This window comes from Bos taurus, chromosome 10 (assembly GCF_002263795.3).
Source record: "Bos taurus isolate L1 Dominette 01449 registration number 42190680 breed Hereford chromosome 10, ARS-UCD2.0, whole genome shotgun sequence".
In the NCBI taxonomy this organism is placed as follows: Eukaryota; Metazoa; Chordata; class Mammalia; order Artiodactyla; family Bovidae; genus Bos; species Bos taurus.
In genome coordinates this window covers 84,588,534-84,611,253 of record NC_037337.1, presented here as the reverse complement: position 1 = coordinate 84,611,253, position 22,720 = coordinate 84,588,534, and the positions used below count along the sequence as shown (strand labels likewise).

Sequence of the window (22,720 nt, the reverse complement as noted above, 5' to 3'; positions counted from 1 at the left end):
CAGCTACTACTCCGCAAGAGAATCTAGAAGTCGTTTATTCAACTAATACACGATGTGGCAGAGTAGGTAGACTTGTGGAGTGTCATTTAAACAACATGGCTTGAAAAGAATTTTTATTCATTTTTATATACAGAAATTATTTTCTTCCTGGATATTTTAGATTGCCATTCCTAATTTAGTCTTCGTGAGTCAAGTAATAAAAATGAAAGGCAAAGGACCTTTAAAGATGAAAATTATGCATTCAAATGCAAATAAAGATTTCAATAATTTAATACAATCAATTCAAAAAATCTAACAGTTTATCAAAATACTATATACCAAGTTCACCTTGGTTTCTAGTATGAATGTAATAGTTCCTGGGTTTAAAAATATGTGTGGGAAAAAAAAAAAAAACTGTGTGTACATTTCCTAGTTTTCTTCCTGAAACTTAGATTATTTCTTAGTCTATTTGGAATTCCTTCTAATACCTTTTTATAGCTAGTGGCATTCACAAATCAATTTCACCATCTTTTGCTAAGCAAAACAATTTCTCAATTTCATATTAATAGAAGGCTGAAATATGACTTGGAAAAATGTACAACCATTTTGACATAAAACCTTTCAGCAGTTTTTGGGTAGCAAGTGGAAACATTCATAGAACTTATATGAAAGAGCTGGGTAAGTAAACTTCATATATACATTGTATAGCTGCTTGCATTTATCTAAATTAAAATTTTCTTCATATTAGAGAAAAAAATGATAATAGCATTTAGTCCAATTTGACTCGAGTTCAGTATTTTCTCAATTTGTCCACCATATCTACTATTCATGCCTGATTAGTACCTGAAACTGCACTCTCCACAAAATAATCATCAGCCTCTACTATCACAGATCAGGAAGTGCTCTGATAAGATTCAGAAATGAGTAACAACATAATCTTCTCTAAGATGTTCTAAGGCTGGCTGGGAATAAAGTCTCGAATATTGGAGCTATTCTTGGGCATCCTTTTGGAAGATTACTTTTATGTTCTTAATATAAATGATACCTATCATTTATCATTTGCCTCAAAAAGTGTTTTTAAGATATACTTAGAAAGAAAAGAAAAAAAGAAAAAAAAATTAAGCTGCATTTATGCAGTCTGTTAGGACAAAATACCAGTACTGACACTGAACTGCCAATCAAGTAGTCCTTATATCACTTAGCACTGGCACCATGTGGGAGCTGGTCAGAAAGGCAAAGTCTCAGGGCCACCCTAGCCCCTGCTAAGTCTGCATTTTAACAAGATCCCCCTGGTGATTCAGGCGCATGTTAAAGTTTGGGAAAACCACTTTCTTTCTTCCTGTTGACAGATGGACACATTTAAAATTATTTTATTTACAGGGTCAAATGCAGAAAAAGCATATTTGTTTCCTAGCTGCCACATCAGAATGGCTGTCAAGACTTTCATGTAATTTTATAACAACTTGAAGGGGCAATATATAGATTAACTAAGGGTTCCAATTTGAAATTAATCTATGGACAAATGGTAAAGACAACCCAGAAAGTTCAAGCGATTTAGTAAACATTTTGTTAAGAGTAATATTACTGACACTAGAATGTGCCAGCTTATTCTCATGCTTATACATGGTCGGTTCTTTACATACAAACCTGAAAAATTCTGAAGATCCTGAAGTTTAAGCTTTGTGGCAAAATCTGACTTGAACTGACATTAAACAATTAATGTAGCAGTCTTTAACTCAATGATCAGTCAGATCAGATCATTTGCTGCAGAAATGTTAATATATAAATCTGGGATCCTGACACCCATCTCACTGGAGGTATTTTGCAGTATATGGTATGTGCCCTCAAGAGCTTCACATGAGGGCCCTTTTAAGGTAAATATGATTGAAAGAGCAGAAGAGACCAAAGCGGGGAAAATTAAATCTACCTGAATAAACTTCCATGCTAATGCTGGCTAAATAAAACCAACCTAATATGATGTCTCAGAAGCAATAATATGTAAGAGAAGATAGAGAGGCATAATAAACTGCTCGAACAAGGAGTTACACTGGGGGATTAATCTGAGAAAAGACTGGCAAATTAATTTGTAAATGGCAAGGAACATGTTTCTACAACTTTCCCTTCAGAAACTACAACTTAAAATATTCTAACACTGAAAGGGGCTATATCTCCATAGATGTCTAGATTAATCCAAAATAAGGGAAATGGCCTCTTCTCATCTTCAGGTACTAATACTTAAAAATCCAGTCCATCAAAAATTCAGCCCATATTTTCAAGTTAAGTTTCTAGTATGCACCGCATAATTACAACATGATGCAATTTATTTAACAAGACTCTGAAAGAATGAGTCCCCAAGATCAAATATATACATTTTTAATATTTGATATATTTACATAATGGAACCATGCACATCATGGTTCAATGTTAAGAACAGTGTTTTCAAATGTCCTCTTAAGATGTAAAAAAAAAATCTTGTAATTCAAGTTCAATTATGCTTTTTATGTTTTGTTTTTTAACACACCCCCTCAGTCTTTTTAAAAAATAAATACTCAGACATGGGAATAGCTGCACCTAATTTCTGTTAAGAACTGTTTAAAACTTGGTACATTTTTGGGTAATTTTGCTCCCTGGTGAAGTCCTGATCTATAATAAAGAAAGCCTCATGTATATCTCTAAGGACATGATCAGTACAGTTTTGAACGTTGATGAGCAGAGAAGTAAACAAGGTGTGTGCCTGCATATACACACACAAGATATAAACCCCTGACAGACACACATGAGTGGTAACTGCTTTAAACGACTTACTTTATCCTCAGAAATCAGATGTAAACTTTGTAAATTGCCATGCTAAATTGCTACAGTATTTTGTCAAATGTTTTCTAGCCTGTAAAATTGCCTAATTTTATCTTTTGATAATTTTAAGATTTTTTTTTCATTTATGGTTTCTGAATGAAGCTTTCTTTTTTAAAACAAAGGGGTACATTAAAATTAAACTAAGGATCAATGAAGTGCAAAAAAATGCATAAAATAAAGCTCTCCAGATTCTAAGGATCTGCCTCATTTCTGAACAACGAAATCGGGGGGGGAAACCACTATGATTCACACTCCCTTAAGGAGAGGCTGACACAGCCAGCTATCAACAGAAAAACCCATTTCATTCAATAGACTGTTACTTGCCACAAGAGAATACCATGCTCTGGGAGAGTAATAACCTAATTATCCCAGACATCTGGATTGGCACAATACCAGGTTTCCTTTACAATTCTATTCTTGAATTAGGAAATGTTTAAGGGAAATTTCCAAAGCAAACTAGGAAAAAATAAGACTTTTATACATACACTCACACAAACACATCCATACAGAGATACAGTAGGAATGGATTGTCTGCTAATTTCCACACTCTAAATCTCATGCCATCATGAGGGCCTGCCATTTTTGATCAAGGAGGTAAGGGTAATAGGTATGACTGGTTATTTTTTAAATTTAAAATCATTCATGTTGGTGCCTGTACAGTTCAATATTAAGTGCAATTCTGCATAAGAATTGGGGAGTCATTTTAATATTTACAAGAAACAAATCAGCAGAACAAGATTATATCAGATAGGGTGTGTACAGTAGCTGCGGCTTATAAAACATACCAGTAATTTGTACCTGGTGAGTATAAAGAGAACCATGGTAGGATTCAGATGTCTTTACAACCAAGGGAGTACACACAGCATCAACAAATTAGAGGACAAAAAAATTCACATTTTCTACATTAAAAAAAAAATTACAGATCTCACAAATGTCTTTGAAGACGAAAAAAAAAAATGAAGTCCTTTGAAGGATGGGAAAGAAGAAATCTGAAATGGAACTCTTAATGTAAAAGAGTTTTACTTCACAAGACCAATTTTCTTGGCTTCTGTTTCATATATCAATAATCTCCACATCTTGACTATAAAAACTTCTGCTTCTTCATCAAGTACCTAGAAAAGGAAAAACAAAAAAGCCAGTTACACGTGTAAGAAAAGCAATCACCAGCATCTCCCAACAAGGCAAATGGAATAAAAAAGGCTTTTCTCTACGAACAAGCATTTACTTTATTTATACATGTCTTGAATAACTATTTCCTAAGGAAACCGTATGTTTGTTATAAAGAATATAGTCATTCAGACAAATTAGTTATATAATCACCTAATACTTAGTACAGAGTATCTCACTTACCCTCTCCCCAAGAACCTCATAATCTTAACATTTACTGAGCCCTTATTACATGTAACACTGAAATATTAAATGAGAATACATCTGGGATACAGTAAACAAAATAAACACTGTCATTCCCAAGGGACACAAGACTACTGAATAAATAAAAGGTCCTTTCCCCTTGGCAAATCAAATGATCGTTTTTTTACATCTGTGTCTCCTTTGCTGCCCTGCAGAGGGCTAGGGTGGGGAAGGAGATGCGGCAGGGGGGTTCAGGATGGCAGGGACACATGCGTACCTGGGGTCAGTGTTAATGTATGGCAAAAATCATCACAATATTGTAAAGTAGTTAACCTCCAATTAAAATAAATAAATTAAAAATTACTTGGGATTCAAATCCCACTTCTCCCTCCTACCAGTTACATACTCTTGGTTGGGATACTTAATTACAGTGAGTCTCGGTTCTCTTATCTGAAAACGGAGGATACAGTAGCTATGTCATACTGGTTCTACTATGGGAATTAAAAGAGACAGTATGTACCAAGTGCTTTGAAGAGTGCTTAGTAAGTACCTAGCACAAGCCAGAAATTTGATTTTTCTGAAAAATTTCCCAGCATTTCTCAGTGATGACAAAAAAAGAACTTCAATCAGACATCCACGAGCTAGACTTAACCTATAATTTAAAAATACCATGCTGCAGGAATTCCCTTGAGGTCCAGGGGTTAGAGGAATCCTTGTTCCCACTGCCAAGGGCGTGGGTTCAAACTGTGGGGTCCCGCAACCAAAAAAAAAAAAAAAAAAAACTTTGCTGCAATACTAACGTGGAATTGTACCCTGGATAATACATGCACAAAAATGCAGCCCAAGTTCATTAGCTTACGTAATATCATGAAGGTACAGTCTGAGAAAGACTGCTAATTATTATTTGAGCTGAATATTCAATCTCACTTATTCAAGAAATATTTAGAGGGTCCATGAGCTATCACCATAACGAGCTGACAACACTAGCCCAATTGGTTTCCTCCCACTATGATCAACACTGAAATAGAAAATAATCAAAAACAACGTGTTTAAATGGTAGTTTAATTATACTCCAAAAATCAAACTATTTCAACTGATCAAAATAGTGACATATGCCATCTTCACCAACAGTAACTATATCCTTGCCAAGGCAAACCAGAACACTGAGTTTTTTTCTTTTTGGCTGCACATCTTGTGGCATCTCAGTTCCCCAACCAGAGGCTGAACCTGGGGCTCTTGAGAGTGAAACTGTGGAGTCCTAACTACTAGACTGCCAGGGAATTCCCTGTTTTTTTTTTTTTTAATTCCTTAACTCAGGAGTAACTACAAAGCCCTCTCTTTACCCGAAAGATAACTATAAAGAAAGGCTGGAAGGCCAAGGACATTCTACCCTTAAGGATCTATTCACATTTCTCCTTTCATCTGAGGCTCAGCATTACAAAACCAAAAGCTTTTCACAATTTTCCCCCCAGGAATTTTAAATAGATACATTAGGCTAGCTAGGCTGCAGAAAATTAATGTTATCTGGCTTTAAACATCATGAAGTGCTTAAACATGTAATATCTTGACTTTAGAGCTCCTTTTGGTTAGGCAACCCCCTATGCCACTCCCTGACAACTTTAATTGTAGCTCAAAATAAAAGTTTCCCTGATCACCTATCATCTCGTACCATGCTTGACATTTCTTCCTCCCTGGCTCTTCTTCCCATTGCTACGTTCCCACTCAGCCCTTTAGACTCTATTTCACTTTATGCTAACCATCCTCAACTGAAAACCTGATGTGACCCCTGAAGACCCTGACAGTCTTGTGGCCTTCTGAGGAAGTTCCTCACTTTCAAAGCTTTAAGTCTCCACAACAGAGGGAAAGTTGCTGGATCTTCACTGGTTCTCTCCTCGTAAACAGCATCTCCAATGACGTTCATAACACCTCACAACACCACCCCTTCACTCCAACAGCAGCTGTCTAGGAAATACCTAGTCTTTCATCTACATTAAATGAGCGCTATGGCAGCTGGTTCTTGTATTTCTCTCCAATCCCAGTCCCAACATGCAGCAATTTCAATTTCTATGTGTTATAACCCAGCTTAAAGTTTGTTGACACTCTAAACAATGACATCTGTTCTGCCCCAGAAACTTCCATGGCCATACTCTGCATCTTGCCATTATCTGGACCAATTCACCACTTGTATTCTTTGAACTACTACCAACCCAACAGACACCTGTCCAAGTAACAAAAGAGTTACACAATCTTTAAGCCTCAGTTTAGATGGTAATTTCTGTGATGATTTCTCTAACTACCCTCAACACCTAACTGCTCTACCTCCTCTGCCTCCATTATTTTTTTACATACACCCATTATATTAAATATGTTGTCATATCAATATTGGTACACCTGTGTCCCTGCTAGTTCTTTAAGGGTAGTTATTCCATCTTTTTGTGCTTTTAAGCACACTGCTCTACCTAGTTAACACTTAATAAATGTTCTCTAAATGTATGAAATAGATTCAGAATTTATATTTACACACACAAACACTAAAGACAGGTGAAGGAAGAGACTGATAAAGAAAACTTTAACTCTACTGATGTCTAATGATATCTTACTGTGAATACCTTTAACCTCTCAATGCATATTCAAATTTTAATTTAGTCCTATAAAGAGTCTAGAACCAATACAGGTTCTAGAAAGTCAATCAAATTCAGAGGAGCAAATTTGATTATACTGATCTTAAATTAAAATATAAATAACAGTAAATTTTCTCTTACCATGGCAACATCATCTAAAATGCTCTGAGGTGAACTATGAGCCATAACCTAATAGAAAAAAAAATTAATGTCAATTTGAAAATAAAACATTAACAATATGATAAAAGATTTTTTAATATATCCTCAAACTAGTATGAAAATTTCTTTTGACTGAAGAATTTTTATATAAATTTCTAAATTTCCAGAATCTCTCTCTTTTCAATGAAAGTTTGACACTAAAACGTAAGATCTTAATCACTACATATCTGTCTTCTAATTCAAACCCAGACTTACAAATGTTTATGCTACAATAATCACAAGTGGAAAAGATAATTTGCTATTCCTGATGTTAAAGGAGCAATAATGAGAGAAAAATAGCATTTCCTTAAAATGCAATTAGCTCTTCCTTTGTAGAAATACAGTGCTTCTCCTGTAACTATCTTATTAAAGGTAAGACTGGGCCTTCAGAGGACAATGAAAGGATGAGGTATCTCCTGGTGGTCAAGAGCATGACTTTTACAGGCTTGGCTCTACTGCTTATTATGTAACCACGGTCAAGACACAATCTGTCCCCAAGTCTCAATTTCTTCATGTACTGAATGGGGACACTGTTAGAAACTTACACTTCCTAAGGTTCTTGGGAGGTTTAAAGAAGATAAAGTTTTGGAAAATGCTTAACACAGGACTTGCCAGGAAAGAAGCCATGCACACAGTAATCAGTCAGTTAACACCACTGTTATGCTACGAAGGACACTGTTTTGCTTCTTCCCAAAGAATGGATGACTAACAAAAAACTGACACAAGTGACTGGCTGTCTCCACTAAACCTCAACTGTACTTCAGCAACATCCTAACCATTAAGACAAGAAGTTGGTGACAAGGCATTCTTGGGGTAAGGAGAGAGCAAAATTGGTAGTAGCCAGCAACTGTGTCTCCTTTGACCCTCTGAAATGAAAGTACTTGGTGTGGGGTCTCGAATTGTATAGAGAGGTACACTTAAGTGGCTATGAATCTTGTAATTAAAACTAAATTATCAATGACTTGTCCCAACAAAAAATTCAATTTACAAAGTCTCTAACATTTTAAAGTATATAACAAATATTTGGAGGTGGAAAGAGTAAAAGACTAACCTTAGAACAAACAAAATCAACTAACGTAGCTTCTTCTTCACCTATGTATTCTATGATTTTTTTATTAATCCATGGTCTAATTCGTCGTTCCATCAATATCTGTCAAATAAAGCATGGACACTAAGTTGAAGAGCTTTTTATTACACTTACTTAAAAAGCCTATATAATCTCTTAATTTTTTCTTAAAGCTAAAATATAGAGGAGTAAGATCATTCACAAGTTGAAGTAAAACAAGTATGTATAAGGATACAATTATTTGCTTCTCATTTATGAAGACTTCAAGTACCACTAAGACTTTCACAATCATGTGTTATCATTGACTGAGTCTCAAGACTCTGAGCTTCCCTGGTGGCTCAGACGGTAAAGAATCCGCCTGAAATGCAGGAGACCTGGGTTCAATCCCTGGGTTGGAAAGATCCCCTGGAGAAGGGCATGGCAAAACACTCCAGTATTCTTGCCTGGAGAATCCCCATGGACAGTGGAGCCTGGCGGGCTACAGTCCATAGGGTCACAAAGGGTCGACCAAGACTGAGTGACTAAGCACAGCACATGTCAAGGTTCTAGCCACATTATCACCCTACTTAAACTGAGTTTATGTGCTATATTCAGAACCAAAAACTTGCCATAAAATGATGAAATACAATTTGCTACTCACGGAATCCACAATAGACCAATCCAGGGGATAAGCAAACAGTTCAGGTTTGGCTGTAGGGATTTTTTCAATGAGACTTTTAATATGTTTGCGCTTTTCTTCAGTGTTTACAGTGCCTTTGGCAGCATTCTTATCATCTTCACCATAATCCAAGGGAACCAGTTTCCTTTTCCGGGGTACATCATCACTGTCTTCATCCTCAAATTTGTTAAAGACACTATCTACTGGGAGCTTCTTTCTTTTCACAGAATTAGGTTGACCAGGACTATTGGAAGCACCTATAGTAAAAACACTGTATTAGCACAGCAACTTAATCTTCAAATGTTACACTATACAACCCACCATCCCTCAAACGCAGTGTAAATGTACTTCCACAAATCTCAGAGAAAGATCCCAACTGTAAAAAATAACTCACTACTCACAAGTGCTAGAAAATTTAACTTTTCACTTCTTCTCAGAACTCGAGGCAGCTGCAGATATAGGAGCACTAGTAGAACTATGAAAACAATTGTGAGCTAGAAAGGCATTTTTAAATAATCTTTTTCTATCTACCTATCAAGCAGCGCATATTATTTTTTCCTTAAGGCAAAACTGAGGTAGTTGTAAGGGGGTGGGGAAATGAAGGAAAAAAGGAAGGAAAAAAAAATGCTAACATACCCAGTTTAAGACTTAGTCCTATTTTTGGCCTATGCTCTTCGGGTTGTTGTTGATCTGGTGAATTTTCATGAGGAATAATAATACCACAGGGAGACTCATCCCCAGGAGTGTTGGGAGTTGCATTGCCACTGGCAGAGGAGACAGATGGGGCAGAACTGATGGGCCTCAGAGTTGGTTTGAGACAAGGTTTTTGCTCTGGCTCCTCTTCCTCTTCCATGGGTTCCTCACGTTTTTCTTCTTTTTCTTGCTTTTCTTCTTCCTCTTCCTCGGATTCCGGTTCTTGCTTTATCTGTGGTTGTCTGCGCCTCTCAGCTTCTTGTTCCATCTAAAAACCCAGAAAATAACCTGGTTAACTGAAACAAACCCAACTATCTTCAGTTCAACCAACTCTATGTTTTACTTACATTTCACAAAACCTCTATTTTTCTTTTTCACTAGGAATAAAACATTGCCTCTTCTACAATCAGAATCTGTAAACCCCACAGCATATATTAGGTACTCTGCAAAATTTTTTTTTAGTATTTCACATATATTAGCATTCTTCAGTGGCTTATATCCACTTTTCAGAGAAAACAGAGGTTAACTGCTAATAGTCAGCTAATTCAAAGTGAAAAAGTCTTTTTATATTTTTATTAAAGAAATTATAATCACAAATTTTAGACTAGTACACACAATACATTAAGAGGCAACCCAAATCCTCAGCCTGGTCATATATAATCATTTTTTATTTCTTGATAATGGCTGAAGGTACAGTCACAAATAGGAAAAGGAAGAAGTGGCACAAAGGGAGAATTCTGAAGTCAAAGTCCTATACCAAAATGAACACTCCCCCTGAAGCTACAAAACATAGTAAAATATAACCATGATGAGAGTATTATAAAACCTTGGATGAATAGACTAGTGAGTTTTCTGAGTATAAAAACAAACAAAAACAGAAAAAACAAAAGTAAAAATATGTATCGTGAACTACAAAAAAATTTCAAGTCTGTGCGTATCACCATCTATCTATCAACGCACAAAGGAAGCACAATGATCACTCAACAATCTGCATGGCATTCAAACCCACTGGTACTTAGAGAATTAAAACATAATAACGTTCCTCAACCTAACTGTTACAATGGTAAGGATTTAAAATACTAAAAATACTGTCATGATGATGAAGGTACGGAAAAAAAGACACATGGGCAGGGCTTCCCTGATGGTCCAGTGGTTAAGAATCTGCCTGCTAATGCAGGAGACATGAGTTCAGTACCTGGTTCAGGAACTAAGAACCCACATGCCAAGGGGCAACTAAGCCCATGTGACCTAGAGCCCACGAGCCACAATGAGAAGTCACCAAAACAAGAAACCTGCACACCCCAACTGAAGAATAGCCACCACTCACCCCAACAAGAGAAAGCCCAGCACAGCCATAGACAGATAAAAGATACATGGGCTAAAACTGGAGAAATTCTGTGTAGAAGATTACACCTGATGCAAAAGCACATTAGAAAACAAAACAGACTTACACATATAGAAAACAAGCTGGTGGCCGCCAGAGGGGATCAAGGCAAAATAGGTGAAGGGGAGTAAGAGGTGCAAACTTTTAGTTATTAAAAAAACTTATGGGGAACGTAACATACACCATAAGGCATACAGTCAATATTGTTATAATAACAATATTGGTTTGGTGACAGATGGTTACTTGGTTACTAGACGTATCAATTCATAATGTATAATAAATGTCAAATTGCTAAACACCTGAAACTAATATAATACTGTGTATGAACCATACTTCAATTAAAAAAAAAAAAGTACATTAGAAAACACTACATAATTAGAAAACAGCTTTATATTCCCATTTACAAAGCTTATGTGTATGTGGGAGGGGAGGGGGGTTGTGTATGTATACATGTGTAAAAACATTTTTAAAATAACCAAACACTTAAGATGATTATAACTGGCTGATAAGAAATCACTTTTTCATTACTGGCTTCTATGTAGTCTAAAGTTTCTATTTACTCATGTAAGTACTTAACAGAAAAAATATTATTTCATTGTGAAAAATAAAACAGACATGTAAGAAGACAAGGTTTCTGTTAATAGCATATAACAGATTTTTTTTAAAGTTGACATGAAGAATTTATAGTATTAGATTCATGATACACTAAGAGTAAAAACTTTTCTAATATGACATACTATTCTTAAAAGCAAGAATCGGTATGCCATGTCCTACGACAGAGTTTTCCTTTTTTCCTTTTAAATGACAGGCTGTTCACGAAAACATCTTTATTTTGGAATCAAAGTACTTAGGGTGGCAACAAGAGAACTACAAAAATTACTGTCACATGACATATAGGGAAGGACAGGTCTGTAAATAAAGTTACATTAAAAGACATTCACTTAACAATACTTCACAGAAATAAAGGAATAAGACATACAGAAGATGTTGAAAATAATGCTGTAAATCAACTAATACTGATGACTTGCATAATAAAGAAAAAGTACTAATATCTTCCCCCAAAATAGCAAGATGCATGGAAAATAAACATTTCCCTTATAAAGTAAACTCCATCATAGTTGGCTGGCTTAAAATGATGTGACAGTCTTAACACTGTTTCGGATGTATCTTACCCGCTGGAGCTCTGCGTCTGGATCTGGGTGCCCTTCTGCTAGAAGACGCTGCCTGATTTCCTCCAGCTCTTCCTTCTCTCTCTTCCTATCCCGTTCATCTGCTTCCATTTCCTTTTCCCTATCACGCAATCTTTTCTGAAGAGCACTTCCTCTGCAAAAGCGTATCACAAGAGGCCTTACTTAATATCAAGGTCAGCAACTACACACAGTATCTCCAAAAGCAATTTCTTTCCATACTAAAAGCTGCATTCTAAGAGACTGGAGACTGTCTTAAAGCTCTCTATCTGTAAAACACCCAAGACAGCATGCTCTCTACAGGTTAATGCTTAATAAGTAAGCACTGTCTTGTCACATATCACCATGCCTCAGAATGAAGTCATTCTAAATGAGTATCTAAAACAGGTTAAAAAAAAAAAAAAAAGTAGCTTTCTGAGGGAAGAATGCGCTCATTTTATGCCTACTCCGCAGGGAAGCTCTGTAACACATAATTTGTTTTCTTGGATGCCAAATTGTGAAACATTAATAGAAGGAGTAGTAATATCCCTAATAATAATTTTGTGTGTTCAATTTACACAATCTTAGCCAAAAGGCTGAGAAGCGATGCGTGTTCAATTTAAATCGGTTCCTCTCCTCGTGGGGAAAAAAAAATCACAGAAGGAAGCAGGGCATAACTGAGAGAAAGCAGAGGTTCTATCTAGCACTTTATTACATCTCAGAAATAACGTACTATTTTATGATTCAGTAATTTTATTTTGCATTTTATACAAAGTCAAACCCTTGGCATTCTTCCAATATAAGGTGTTACTCCAATGTTTTGATGATTTTGGCTACAGTGTATTAAATTATACATATTAAATGCATTCACTACATACCTAGATTCTTTCAGGAAAATGAGAAGAAAAAAATCAAAACAATGCCCATAACCTTAGGCAAACAGTAGTTTGGAGTGGAGGGAACAGAACAAAGCAAACAATTTCACCATGTGCCTAAGTGTTAGAAGAATGAGAGAAGTCGAGAAAAGCCATGGGAAGAGAAGAGAAAAGACAGGCTTCACAAATCTCACATCATAATAGTAAAGTAACTGAGTGGGGAAGAGGGGGGACTCAGATTACTACGTAGCACTCTAGAAATCCTTGAAGACAAAAAATTTCTAGACCACCTTAGATAATCACGAAGGAATGTTAAAATTTGCTATAAAAACTGAAGTTCTTTAAAATGCATGAAGAAAAGTTCATCTGTTATAATACTACTATGAACTTCCTTCCAAAGAAGATCCATAGAATTGTCAATTCTTTTGCAACAGGCCCCAACCCCTGGAAAACAGCATTATCGACTACGGGGGTAATTACAAGACGAATTCAAAGATTATTCTTTCTTACTCCACTGAGTGAACTTGTACTCTCTGGTGCAAAAAATACAGCTAATAATAAACTGATAGTGTGAGTTCATAAAGCAAGGTTTCTTCACCTGTAATATTTGGGATCATCTCTATCATCATCATAGTCTTCTAAGAATTCTTTCAGTCGTTTAGCTTCTTTTGCCTTTGAAGAAATGAAGGACAAAGTGTGGAAAATTAACATAAAAGCAGTTTAAATTACATTTCCCCCTTTCCTGGGAACAAATTTTTCTTATCCATACCACTTGAACTTTTTTTAATTCTCATAAACTTCATATATTAAATGTAAATAACATTAGATTTTTAAAATATTTTATTCTTGAAAGCAAATCAGGGCTTCCCTCATGGTCCAGTGATTAAGAACCTGCCTTGCAATACATGGACACAGGTTTAATTCCTGGTCCAGGAAGATCCCACATCCATGGAGCAACTAAGTCCATGCGCAACAATAAAGACCCAGCACAGCCAAAAATAATTAAAAATAAGTAAAATTTTTTTAAAAAAGCAAATCAGATTTAGAACTTATCTATGAAATGGAAACCACAGAGTATGCTACAATAAATTTTCTCTATATATTATAATCTTCATAGTAATTTTTTTCTAATGAAACCTGAGCACACCAAGAAACAAAACTACAAGTTATCTTATTGAATCTGTTAACTGGACAAAAATATTTCACACTTTCATTTACAGGTAGATGATGGTACAAGCAGTAGTTTTTATGAAATGAAGGATTAAAATTTTAAATCATGTTTATATATCAATCTAAAGGCAATGCCAGACTGAGTACACAGAACATGAAAGTACAGAAACTCCTCGCTCTTATTTTTGGAATTTTAAACACAACTACTATTATATTTCACAGAAATATTATCTAATCATGATTTATAAAGTATTTCAAAATTAGTATTTATAATCTACATCTCTACTATATTAACAACTTTTATGTGTGCATGCTAAGTCGCTTCAGTCATGTCTGACTCTTTGCGACCCTATGGACTGTAGCCTGCAAACTCCTCTGTCTATGGGGATTCTCCAGGCAAGTGGGTTGCCAAGCCTTCCTCCAGGGAATCTTCCCCACCCAGGATGGAACCCTCGTCTCTTACATCTCCTGCATTGGCAGGTGGGTTCTTTACCACTAGTGCCACCTGGGAAGCCCCAAAACTATTATATCTATATGAAAAGCAGATGTAGATTCCTGTCTACAATAAAACATTAATAATTTCATCCAGTTCAAATGTTATTGATACATCGCTGTAAAGACTACCCCCTCAACACACACACACACACAAAACTTCCCCAATCTAACCATCTATTCATGACCAACTCCTTCCCACAGACAAAATTAACCACTCTCTGTACTCCACTCCCAAAATATTGTGAACACACTTTTATCATACCTCAAAACAGTCATGCACACAGTACAGTAACTACTTCACCTCTCTGACAATACTATCCAATTGTTTAAAGAGTACAAAGATTAGTTATTCCTATACACCCAGGACCTAACACAAAATCTGCCAAATGAATCCAAGTAGATTGCCAGGTAGTGATGACCATATTTACAAATATCTAAATAAAACACAGGAAGATCCATAGGTATGTACTATTAACTTAAGTCACCTCTCATGAGGAATACAAACTTTCACTTTTTATACTACATACTTCTGTTCCTTGAACATTTTTCAATTGACAAGTAACTATTTTCTAACTGGAGTTTTTTTTTAAGCTTCCCAACGAAAAATTACTAATAGGAAACCTTTCTCTAGAAAGACAGGTTTTAGAGTTGCTTATAGGAAATGGAATCACTTCTTAAAGTATTTTGTCTTTTACTATATTATTCTCTATTTCTAACCTAAGAGTTAAGAACAAATTATAGAATGGGAGCTACAATCCAGGGCAATCAAAATTACTTTAAATAAACTCTAGGACTTTAAAAAGATCTGCCATCCAGAAAACCCATACTACCTAATTGCTGTATGCACCCTTTTGGTTACTTACAAAAATTCCATCTATGTCTCATGTTCAAAAGCTATTTGAAGAAGGTTCCTAACTTTAATGATGTTTTTGGGAGAATAGACTCCAAACTGGAGATAAAGAAACTTTCATGAATCTCTGGCAAAGACAGAACATATGGAACATACTATAGAAGCAAATACTATGATAAAATATATTATCTTTTCATCATTTTACTTCATTAACCTATGCCAATTGCTTCATTATTAGTTTATCAAATAGTGTAAATGCAAAAAATAAGATTATTATTATAATGTAGTTAAAAGGAAGGATAATATAGTAACATAAGGAAAAACAGTAACTCATAAATGCTATATACTGAAGTCAGTAATTTTGATTTCTAAAAACAGATCTCATAAGACTGTTTCCTTCACCCAAATATACTACGCCGATACAGAGTATCAAAGCCTCTAAAACCCTCTTCAAATTAAAAAATGCTGCAGATTCTTAATCAAAGAAAGTTCTATAAATCCTCATTTTTTACATTCTATAACAGGTTTATTTTGACAATATGCCAACTAATAATTTAGTTTATAGGAAGCCAAAATATGAAAAATAGAAAGAAAAGGAGGCGAGAGGGAGACTCAAGAGGAAGGGGAAATATGTACACCAATGGTTAATTCATGCTGATGCATGACAGAAATCAAACCAATATTATAAAGCAATCAATCAATTAAAAATAAATATTTTAAAAAAGAAAAATAGGAAGCAGAAACATTTTGGTATACTGAAACTGTATCAACTTTACTTCAAATATTATTTATATTGGAGATCAGGTTTTTTGTGAGATGATACTTTTTAATTATAAAGTCACTTCTACTTAAATGATTTGATCTGATTTTTATCTGAAAAACCACTTATTTTAAAACAAGAAAATTACCATTTCTCTTCTTCTTTCTTCTTCTCTTTCAGCCTCTTTTTCATACTCTCGGGTTTTCTTTCGTTCTCTAATTTCCCAATTCTTAAGGCGCTAAAAAAAGAAATTGTCAAAAGTTTTAAAAATGTATACAAAAGGTTCTGAAATTTTTGACTAACCTACTAAGTACCAACTTTTATAAATAAAAGCATTCCCTCAATTTACCTCTTGATAGGCAGCCTCTTTCTCTCGGAGCTTTCTTTCAAGTTTTCTTCGTTCATACGCATCTTCTTCATCTTCTTCTCGATCTCGCTTCTTGTCTTTCTCTCGCTCGCGCTCCCGTTCCCTTTCTCGCTCTCTCTCTCGTTCACGTTCCCGCTCTCGTTCCCGTTCTCTCTCTCTTTCTCTTTCCCTCTCCCGTTCCCTTTCACGATCTCTGCTCTTTTCTCTACATAAAAGATTGTAAAAATCTGTCAGTTTCCTTTGTGTTTTCTTTTAGAAACCAGGAGAAAGGAGGACAATATATAATATGAAATAATAGACAAACTCACAAGCCAGAATTTAGCATTTGGTTTCTGCAGAATTGTAGACTCCTCACACAAGCCAGACACAGAATATAATCCTAGCCCCAAATTCTGAACTGCATTCTAAACTCGATGTTAATGCTTATCAGCATCTCAGAAAACAAACAAAAAAATCCTGAATAAGAAAAATACTAAGGGCCGATGAACATGATACAAGATAGTCAACTTCAGTAGTGATCAAGCCAATACAGACAATGGCAACGGTGTGAAGCCAAGAGCATTCCAGCATGCTGCATGCATAAACCAGAACTACAGCTGACTCTTGAATAACACCGGTTTGAGTTGTACAGGTCCACTTGTATATGCGGGCTTCCCAGGTGGCTCAGTGTCTAAGAATCCACCTACCAACACCAGAGTCACAGAAGACTCGGGTTCTATCTTTGCGTCAGCAAGTATTTTTGCTGGGATAATCCCAAGAACAAAGGAGCCTGGTGGGTTACAGTCCACGGAGTCACAAAGAATCACACATGACTGAGCAACTGAGCATGCACACACGTATTTATAAATGGTGTTTTCTCAGCCATAGGTACTACAGTACTACACAATCTGAGGTGCGTCAAATCCACGGACATAGAACCACAGACACAAAAACCCTGTATACAGATGGCCATCTATAAGTCATACTCAGATTTCTGACTGCAGAGTTGACACTCCTAACCCCAGCATTGTTCAAGGGTTAACTGTACATCTTTCAGCAGTAAGAAGTTCTCATGCATTTAATTCAGAGGGATAAAACCAAACTGCAGATTTGTGATGCCATGGATTCTCATCACATATAAATACATGTATATATGAAACAATATACCTTAGTAAAAGTATAAAATCATGATTTGATACATGTCAAATCTTAACAGTGGTTATTCAAGAGAATGATGGTTATTCCAGGGGAGGAAGGAATTTAATGCCCACTATAGACTAAAAAGCACTGGATTTCAGTAACTGGTGGACCTTGTTTCAGCTACAATTAAGTGGAGTATCTCAACAAAGTAATGTATATATGAAAACTAGCTTGGGAAAAAAGTGAACTTTCCTCTCTTTCCTTTTTCTGCTGCTTCCTTCTACTCACTCCCTTCTCTTTGTTCATTTTTGCTCTCCCTCATTCCTGAAGAATTGGAGATGATACCCCATAGGAAATCTATATAATGATGAGAAAATGTTAAATAAAACAAAAGTGAAATCACTAGGAACCATCAAGAAAAAACTAACTTGTCTGGGAGGTAAGGTGTGACCAACCAGTGGTTTAAGGGACCAAATAAACACCAGGAACTAAAAGCAGTGCAACTAGAGCTGATTTTCCACACAGGAGACCTCAGTTAGTGACCAAGAACAACGCCCACTGACCAAGGGAATCATGCCTATCCGAAACATTGGGAGATCAACTGGTGTATTCTAGAGCTGAGTAAAAACTGGCTTCACACAGAAACTAACCCAAAGTCTAAAACTGTTCGTTTAACCAATATTTCACACGTGTGTGAGACAGCAAGCCAGGCATGCTCTGTGGCTCAGGAAATTCTCTCATCACATCAATGTAAATGGCCCCAGAGTACTAAGCTGTAATTCTACTAAAGCTATCAGGCAAACAGTAACTTCATGCAGCCTTACCTTGATCGACTCCGATCCTTGTTCCGATCTGAGCTCCGTTCTCGATCGCGGTCCCGATCTCGCTCTCGATCCCGGTCTCGATCTCTCTCTTTCGTCCGGTCACGATCCCTATCCCGTTCTCGTTCCCGCTCCCGTTCCTTCTCCTTTTCTCGTTCACGTTCTCTTTCCCTTTCTCGTTCCCGTTCTCGCCTTTCTCGTTCCCTTTCACGCTCCCTCTCTCTTTCTCTCCGTTCTTTCTCAATTTCCTGTCTTTCTTTTTCCTTTTTGCCTTTCTCTTCTTCCAGTTTCTAGAAACCAATAAAAGTACTTTTAGAGTTAACTCTATAGCTCCAATATTCAGACTTTTCCCGGCGCAATGCCCAATACTGGGAACAACAACAAGAAAACCAAACCACTGGTACTTCAACATTAAATACTAGAGGTTTTATTTGACAAATTAAACTGAAGCAATCACAAGCCTAGACAGATTTCGTGCAAAACCATATACTCTACATAGACCAGGAATCTCCAATCTTGGATGCTGGGAGATTGTGTCAAGTGTGGCTGACCACTCAATGACTATGTAATAACTAAAATGACCGTGAGCAATGTGATGGTTTGTAATAATTTCTAGAAATACAGTCACTTGGCTAACATGTAATTCTTCCCATTATGAATTTCTTTAAATCAGTGGGGTAACTATTGCTAACTATAACCCCAGACTTCCAATTACCTAAGGATTATTAGTTGAGTGTTTCAAAGGAGAAGGTGGAGGAAGACAGTAAGGTCATTGGAATGCAACTAGTCTTATGGCCTCTGATTTGCCCACCCTCCAAAAGACAAGGTGAATTCAGCCATTATCTGCCCTATCACGTATGGAAACATTTACTCCCACCATTACAAGATGGACAGCCCACCAAATACAAAAAGTCTGAAAATCACTCACTTCAAGCAGAAAGGTACATAATCATAGTATTTTAATTTAATAAGATTAATTTCTGGCTTAACTTTAAAGCAATATATTTATACCCATTATGCCTATAAGACAATGAAATATATCAACAGTGATAAATCCATCCTTGGAAGGAATGATTGCATATTAACTTACAGATGCTGTGCTAGGACATGGATCGCCAACACTGGATTAACCTTGCCTATAAGCTATGCTTCTGGGAGGAAGAGCAAGTACATGGTTCACAAATAAACCAAATAACAAAGTCAGACCAAGTTTGTACCCTGACAAGATTACCAGTGTACCACACAGTTTCTACACAAACTCAGGGGGGAAAAAAAAACCCAAACAGGGAAAACAAAACAAAAACAAAACACATTTTTCCTGTTTTCATGTTTAGTGTCATAGAAATGAAATTTAAATTACAACAATAAAATGTGCATTTTTTTTCTTTTCTCAGTCATGTAAAGCATTTAAAACAACTTTAAAAAAGCAATCTTACCTGTTATACTCTTTTTCTCTCGCTCATGGATCAGAGAACTGACAGAGGATTAGGAAAGAAAAGCTAATGCATGAGAAATCAATATATTCAGCTGTGGTGCCAGTCTATATCAAAATGGAATGGAGGCCAAGCCAATACTGAATACATTGAAATTACAAAGAGAAGAAAAAAGAAATGGCAGAAAGAGGACAGAAACTGTAAGCTATTTAAATGGGCAAATTCTAATTTCTGAAACAGTTCATCTGATGAAATTTTTTAAATGTATCATAAAATGAGGCTATACTATATGAAACTTACCTCAGTATCATACACTTAAATGAAATTTGTTTATTTCTGAGATAATACTTACAGATTATTTTAGCTCTTCCAATAATAATCTTTTTGGTAGTTTCCCTCAATTGTTCTACTTTTGCTTAATCACTATACCACTTATTTCTTAAATGTATAGTTCCATTTAATTAAATAATAATTTGTTTCAGAACTCATTTCAAAAGTTTTCTTCTAAGTAAATGAAAAAGTAAGTGAATCTGATCCATACTAAACACAATTCTAAAAGATTATATAATATATATGCAGTAAGTAGATACACACACACACACATATATATTTTTTTAACACAAAGACTGGAGAAAGAAAAAATGAAGTGAATCTAAAAAGATTTAAGAAAGTAGTGAAATAATGAAGAGGAAAGGACAGGAAAAAAAAAAACATAAATCTTACCTTATTCTCTCTTCAGACTCGTCCGTGCTGTAAATGGACGCCCCCTGCCACGCTGATACCCTGACAGTCTGTGGTTATTTAATAAACTCATACCAAAACATGCAAAGGTTCACTGAGCTCAATTTTTGTTACTGGAGTTTCAAATATCCCTTTTAACCGTACCACCCAATAAAAAGAACGGCTTTTCTTTTTCACTTTGATTTTATTTTTAAAGCACATTTTGGAAATTCAAAACATTCTCTCCCCACAGTGAAATACATCTAAGGCAGCCAAAGGCCTGACAGCTTCTCAAACTCTGAAGCAAATATCTTTGCAATCGATTTCTTAAAACATTATTTCTTCATACTTTACCAGTGACATGACAGGATTTAACAATAAACAACAAAAGGGGGGCAAACCACACACACACACACACACACACTGTATACCGCTTTCAAGCTTTACACATACCCTGAATTTGAGTACTGAACCTAATATACCTCTAAAATGACTTCCCACAGATTAACTTTTTAACTCTAAATTGGGAAATCTACATTTGTGCTTTTAGACATACTTAATTCCTGAAAAAGTCCTATGTCTGTGAGCTAAGGCTCAGCATCAGGATAATGTGTTCAGCAGCATTGATTCTATGACATTAACTGTCAATAAGGGATTTTGAAAGCTATAAGAAAAAATAAGATTAAATAAAATAAAAAATGAACACTTAACATCTCACTGAGTTAAAGGTCACTCAATCTCAGGAGTAAGAACCAGTAACATCTTATCATCTCCAGCATCAAAATACATTTCATGCAGTGTTTGCATTTCACTGTCCGTAAGCATCACCTTCAATACCAGCGAACATTCACAGATGCACTGTCATTGAGAGAAGCTTTCAATAGGCAAAATTCGTGAGTGGGATTTACTATGCATAAATATCCATTTCCAAGCCAGTTACCCCTTTGCATATTTTTCTGAGGGGGCATCCATAAATATAATAAAAAACAGAAGCTCATACTTACATCCTATTCCTTGTTACTTTCCAAGCTGAGAGTTTCATCTTGCATTAGTCACCATATGATCTCTATCATAATGGTGGGGGTCAATGAATAGATTAGCTTTATGGGAATTTACAGTTCTTCCATGCATCTAAAATTTGGTAAGTCTGGTAACCACTGACCTACTTTTTAAAATCTCCCCCTCTCAACTTAAATCTACACAAATATAATCTTAAATTTTAATCTCAGCTCTAAAGAAAAGGTTTTCCTAAGATTAAGTTAAATAACTGCCCCCAGAAATACACTACAGTGTATGTTATTCTGCTGCCCCCTTGAATTGTTTAAATCTGACCTTGATGTTTATGTTGAAATCTAAAAATAAAACTAGCTTTTATTCATATTAAAGTGAGATGACTGCAGAGTAGTCAGTAACTGAGAAATCTACATACAATATGCCAAGAACTACTCTAATATGGCACTGGTCTTCTGTTTCTTTGTTTCTATCTAAGTATAAATTAAACCTAGACAAAAAAGCATTTAAAATCATATTCTACTGTAAGGTTGATTTTTTTTGTCTGTTTGCTTTGGATTCTGTAAAAAGTCTAGATTGGTATCAAGTGAAAAAACAAGAATACTACCTTGTGTGTGTCTCTGAATTTGCTGATCTCTCGCGATATCAGGTCTCTCTTGTCTTCTTCCATTTCTATAGCATTTATATCCTCCTAAAAAACAGGGGGGACAGGTAGGAATACATAAAGATCAATCTATATTGATAGAAATTAAAGGCTAGATATTCTATACAGGCTTTACAAAACATAGGAGTAAAGACTTTATATAGTAACGAATCTAAGTTAAATAGTAAAGAACACAAGAATCACACATCTGGCAAGTAGCAGTAAACATTTTTTTAAATTTATTCATTTTAGTTGGAGGCTAATTACTTTACAGATGTAAACGAACCTTAGTGATGAGTGGATAAGGGATCAGTGGGGCCACGGGAAATCGGCGGAAGATCTGCGGAAAAATCCACAAAGATTAAAACAAACAGTTCATATGACTCTGAATAACAGTTTTCTGTATGTTTACACTATAAGCAATGTCAGATTTCTGTAACACTTTCTTGATTTTAAATTACTTGATAACAAAAGAGATTTCACTCAAT

General features: G+C 35.6%; 1 protein-coding gene across 1 annotated transcript in view; it reads right to left on the bottom strand.

The window, feature by feature from the left end:
* Window positions 1-2,336: 2,336 nt before the first annotated feature.
* The window catches only part of RBM25 (RNA binding motif protein 25), a 47,511-nt gene continuing 27,127 nt past the window's right edge, over window positions 2,337-22,720 (bottom strand). Inside the window, exons 9-20 of the mRNA XM_059890933.1 lie at window positions 22,519-22,572; window positions 22,197-22,280; window positions 18,429-18,715; window positions 16,468-16,690; window positions 16,267-16,356; window positions 13,442-13,515; window positions 11,975-12,125; window positions 9,362-9,686; window positions 8,708-8,982; window positions 8,053-8,151; window positions 6,945-6,992; window positions 2,337-3,944 (exon numbers count right to left, since the gene is read on the bottom strand). Coding sequence (XP_059746916.1) covers window positions 3,852-3,944; window positions 6,945-6,992; window positions 8,053-8,151; window positions 8,708-8,982; window positions 9,362-9,686; window positions 11,975-12,125; window positions 13,442-13,515; window positions 16,267-16,356; window positions 16,468-16,690; window positions 18,429-18,715; window positions 22,197-22,280; window positions 22,519-22,572 — 1,803 coding nt within the window. The 3' untranslated portion in view covers window positions 2,337-3,851. The remainder of the gene's footprint in view (window positions 3,945-6,944; window positions 6,993-8,052; window positions 8,152-8,707; window positions 8,983-9,361; window positions 9,687-11,974; window positions 12,126-13,441; window positions 13,516-16,266; window positions 16,357-16,467; window positions 16,691-18,428; window positions 18,716-22,196; window positions 22,281-22,518; window positions 22,573-22,720) is intronic.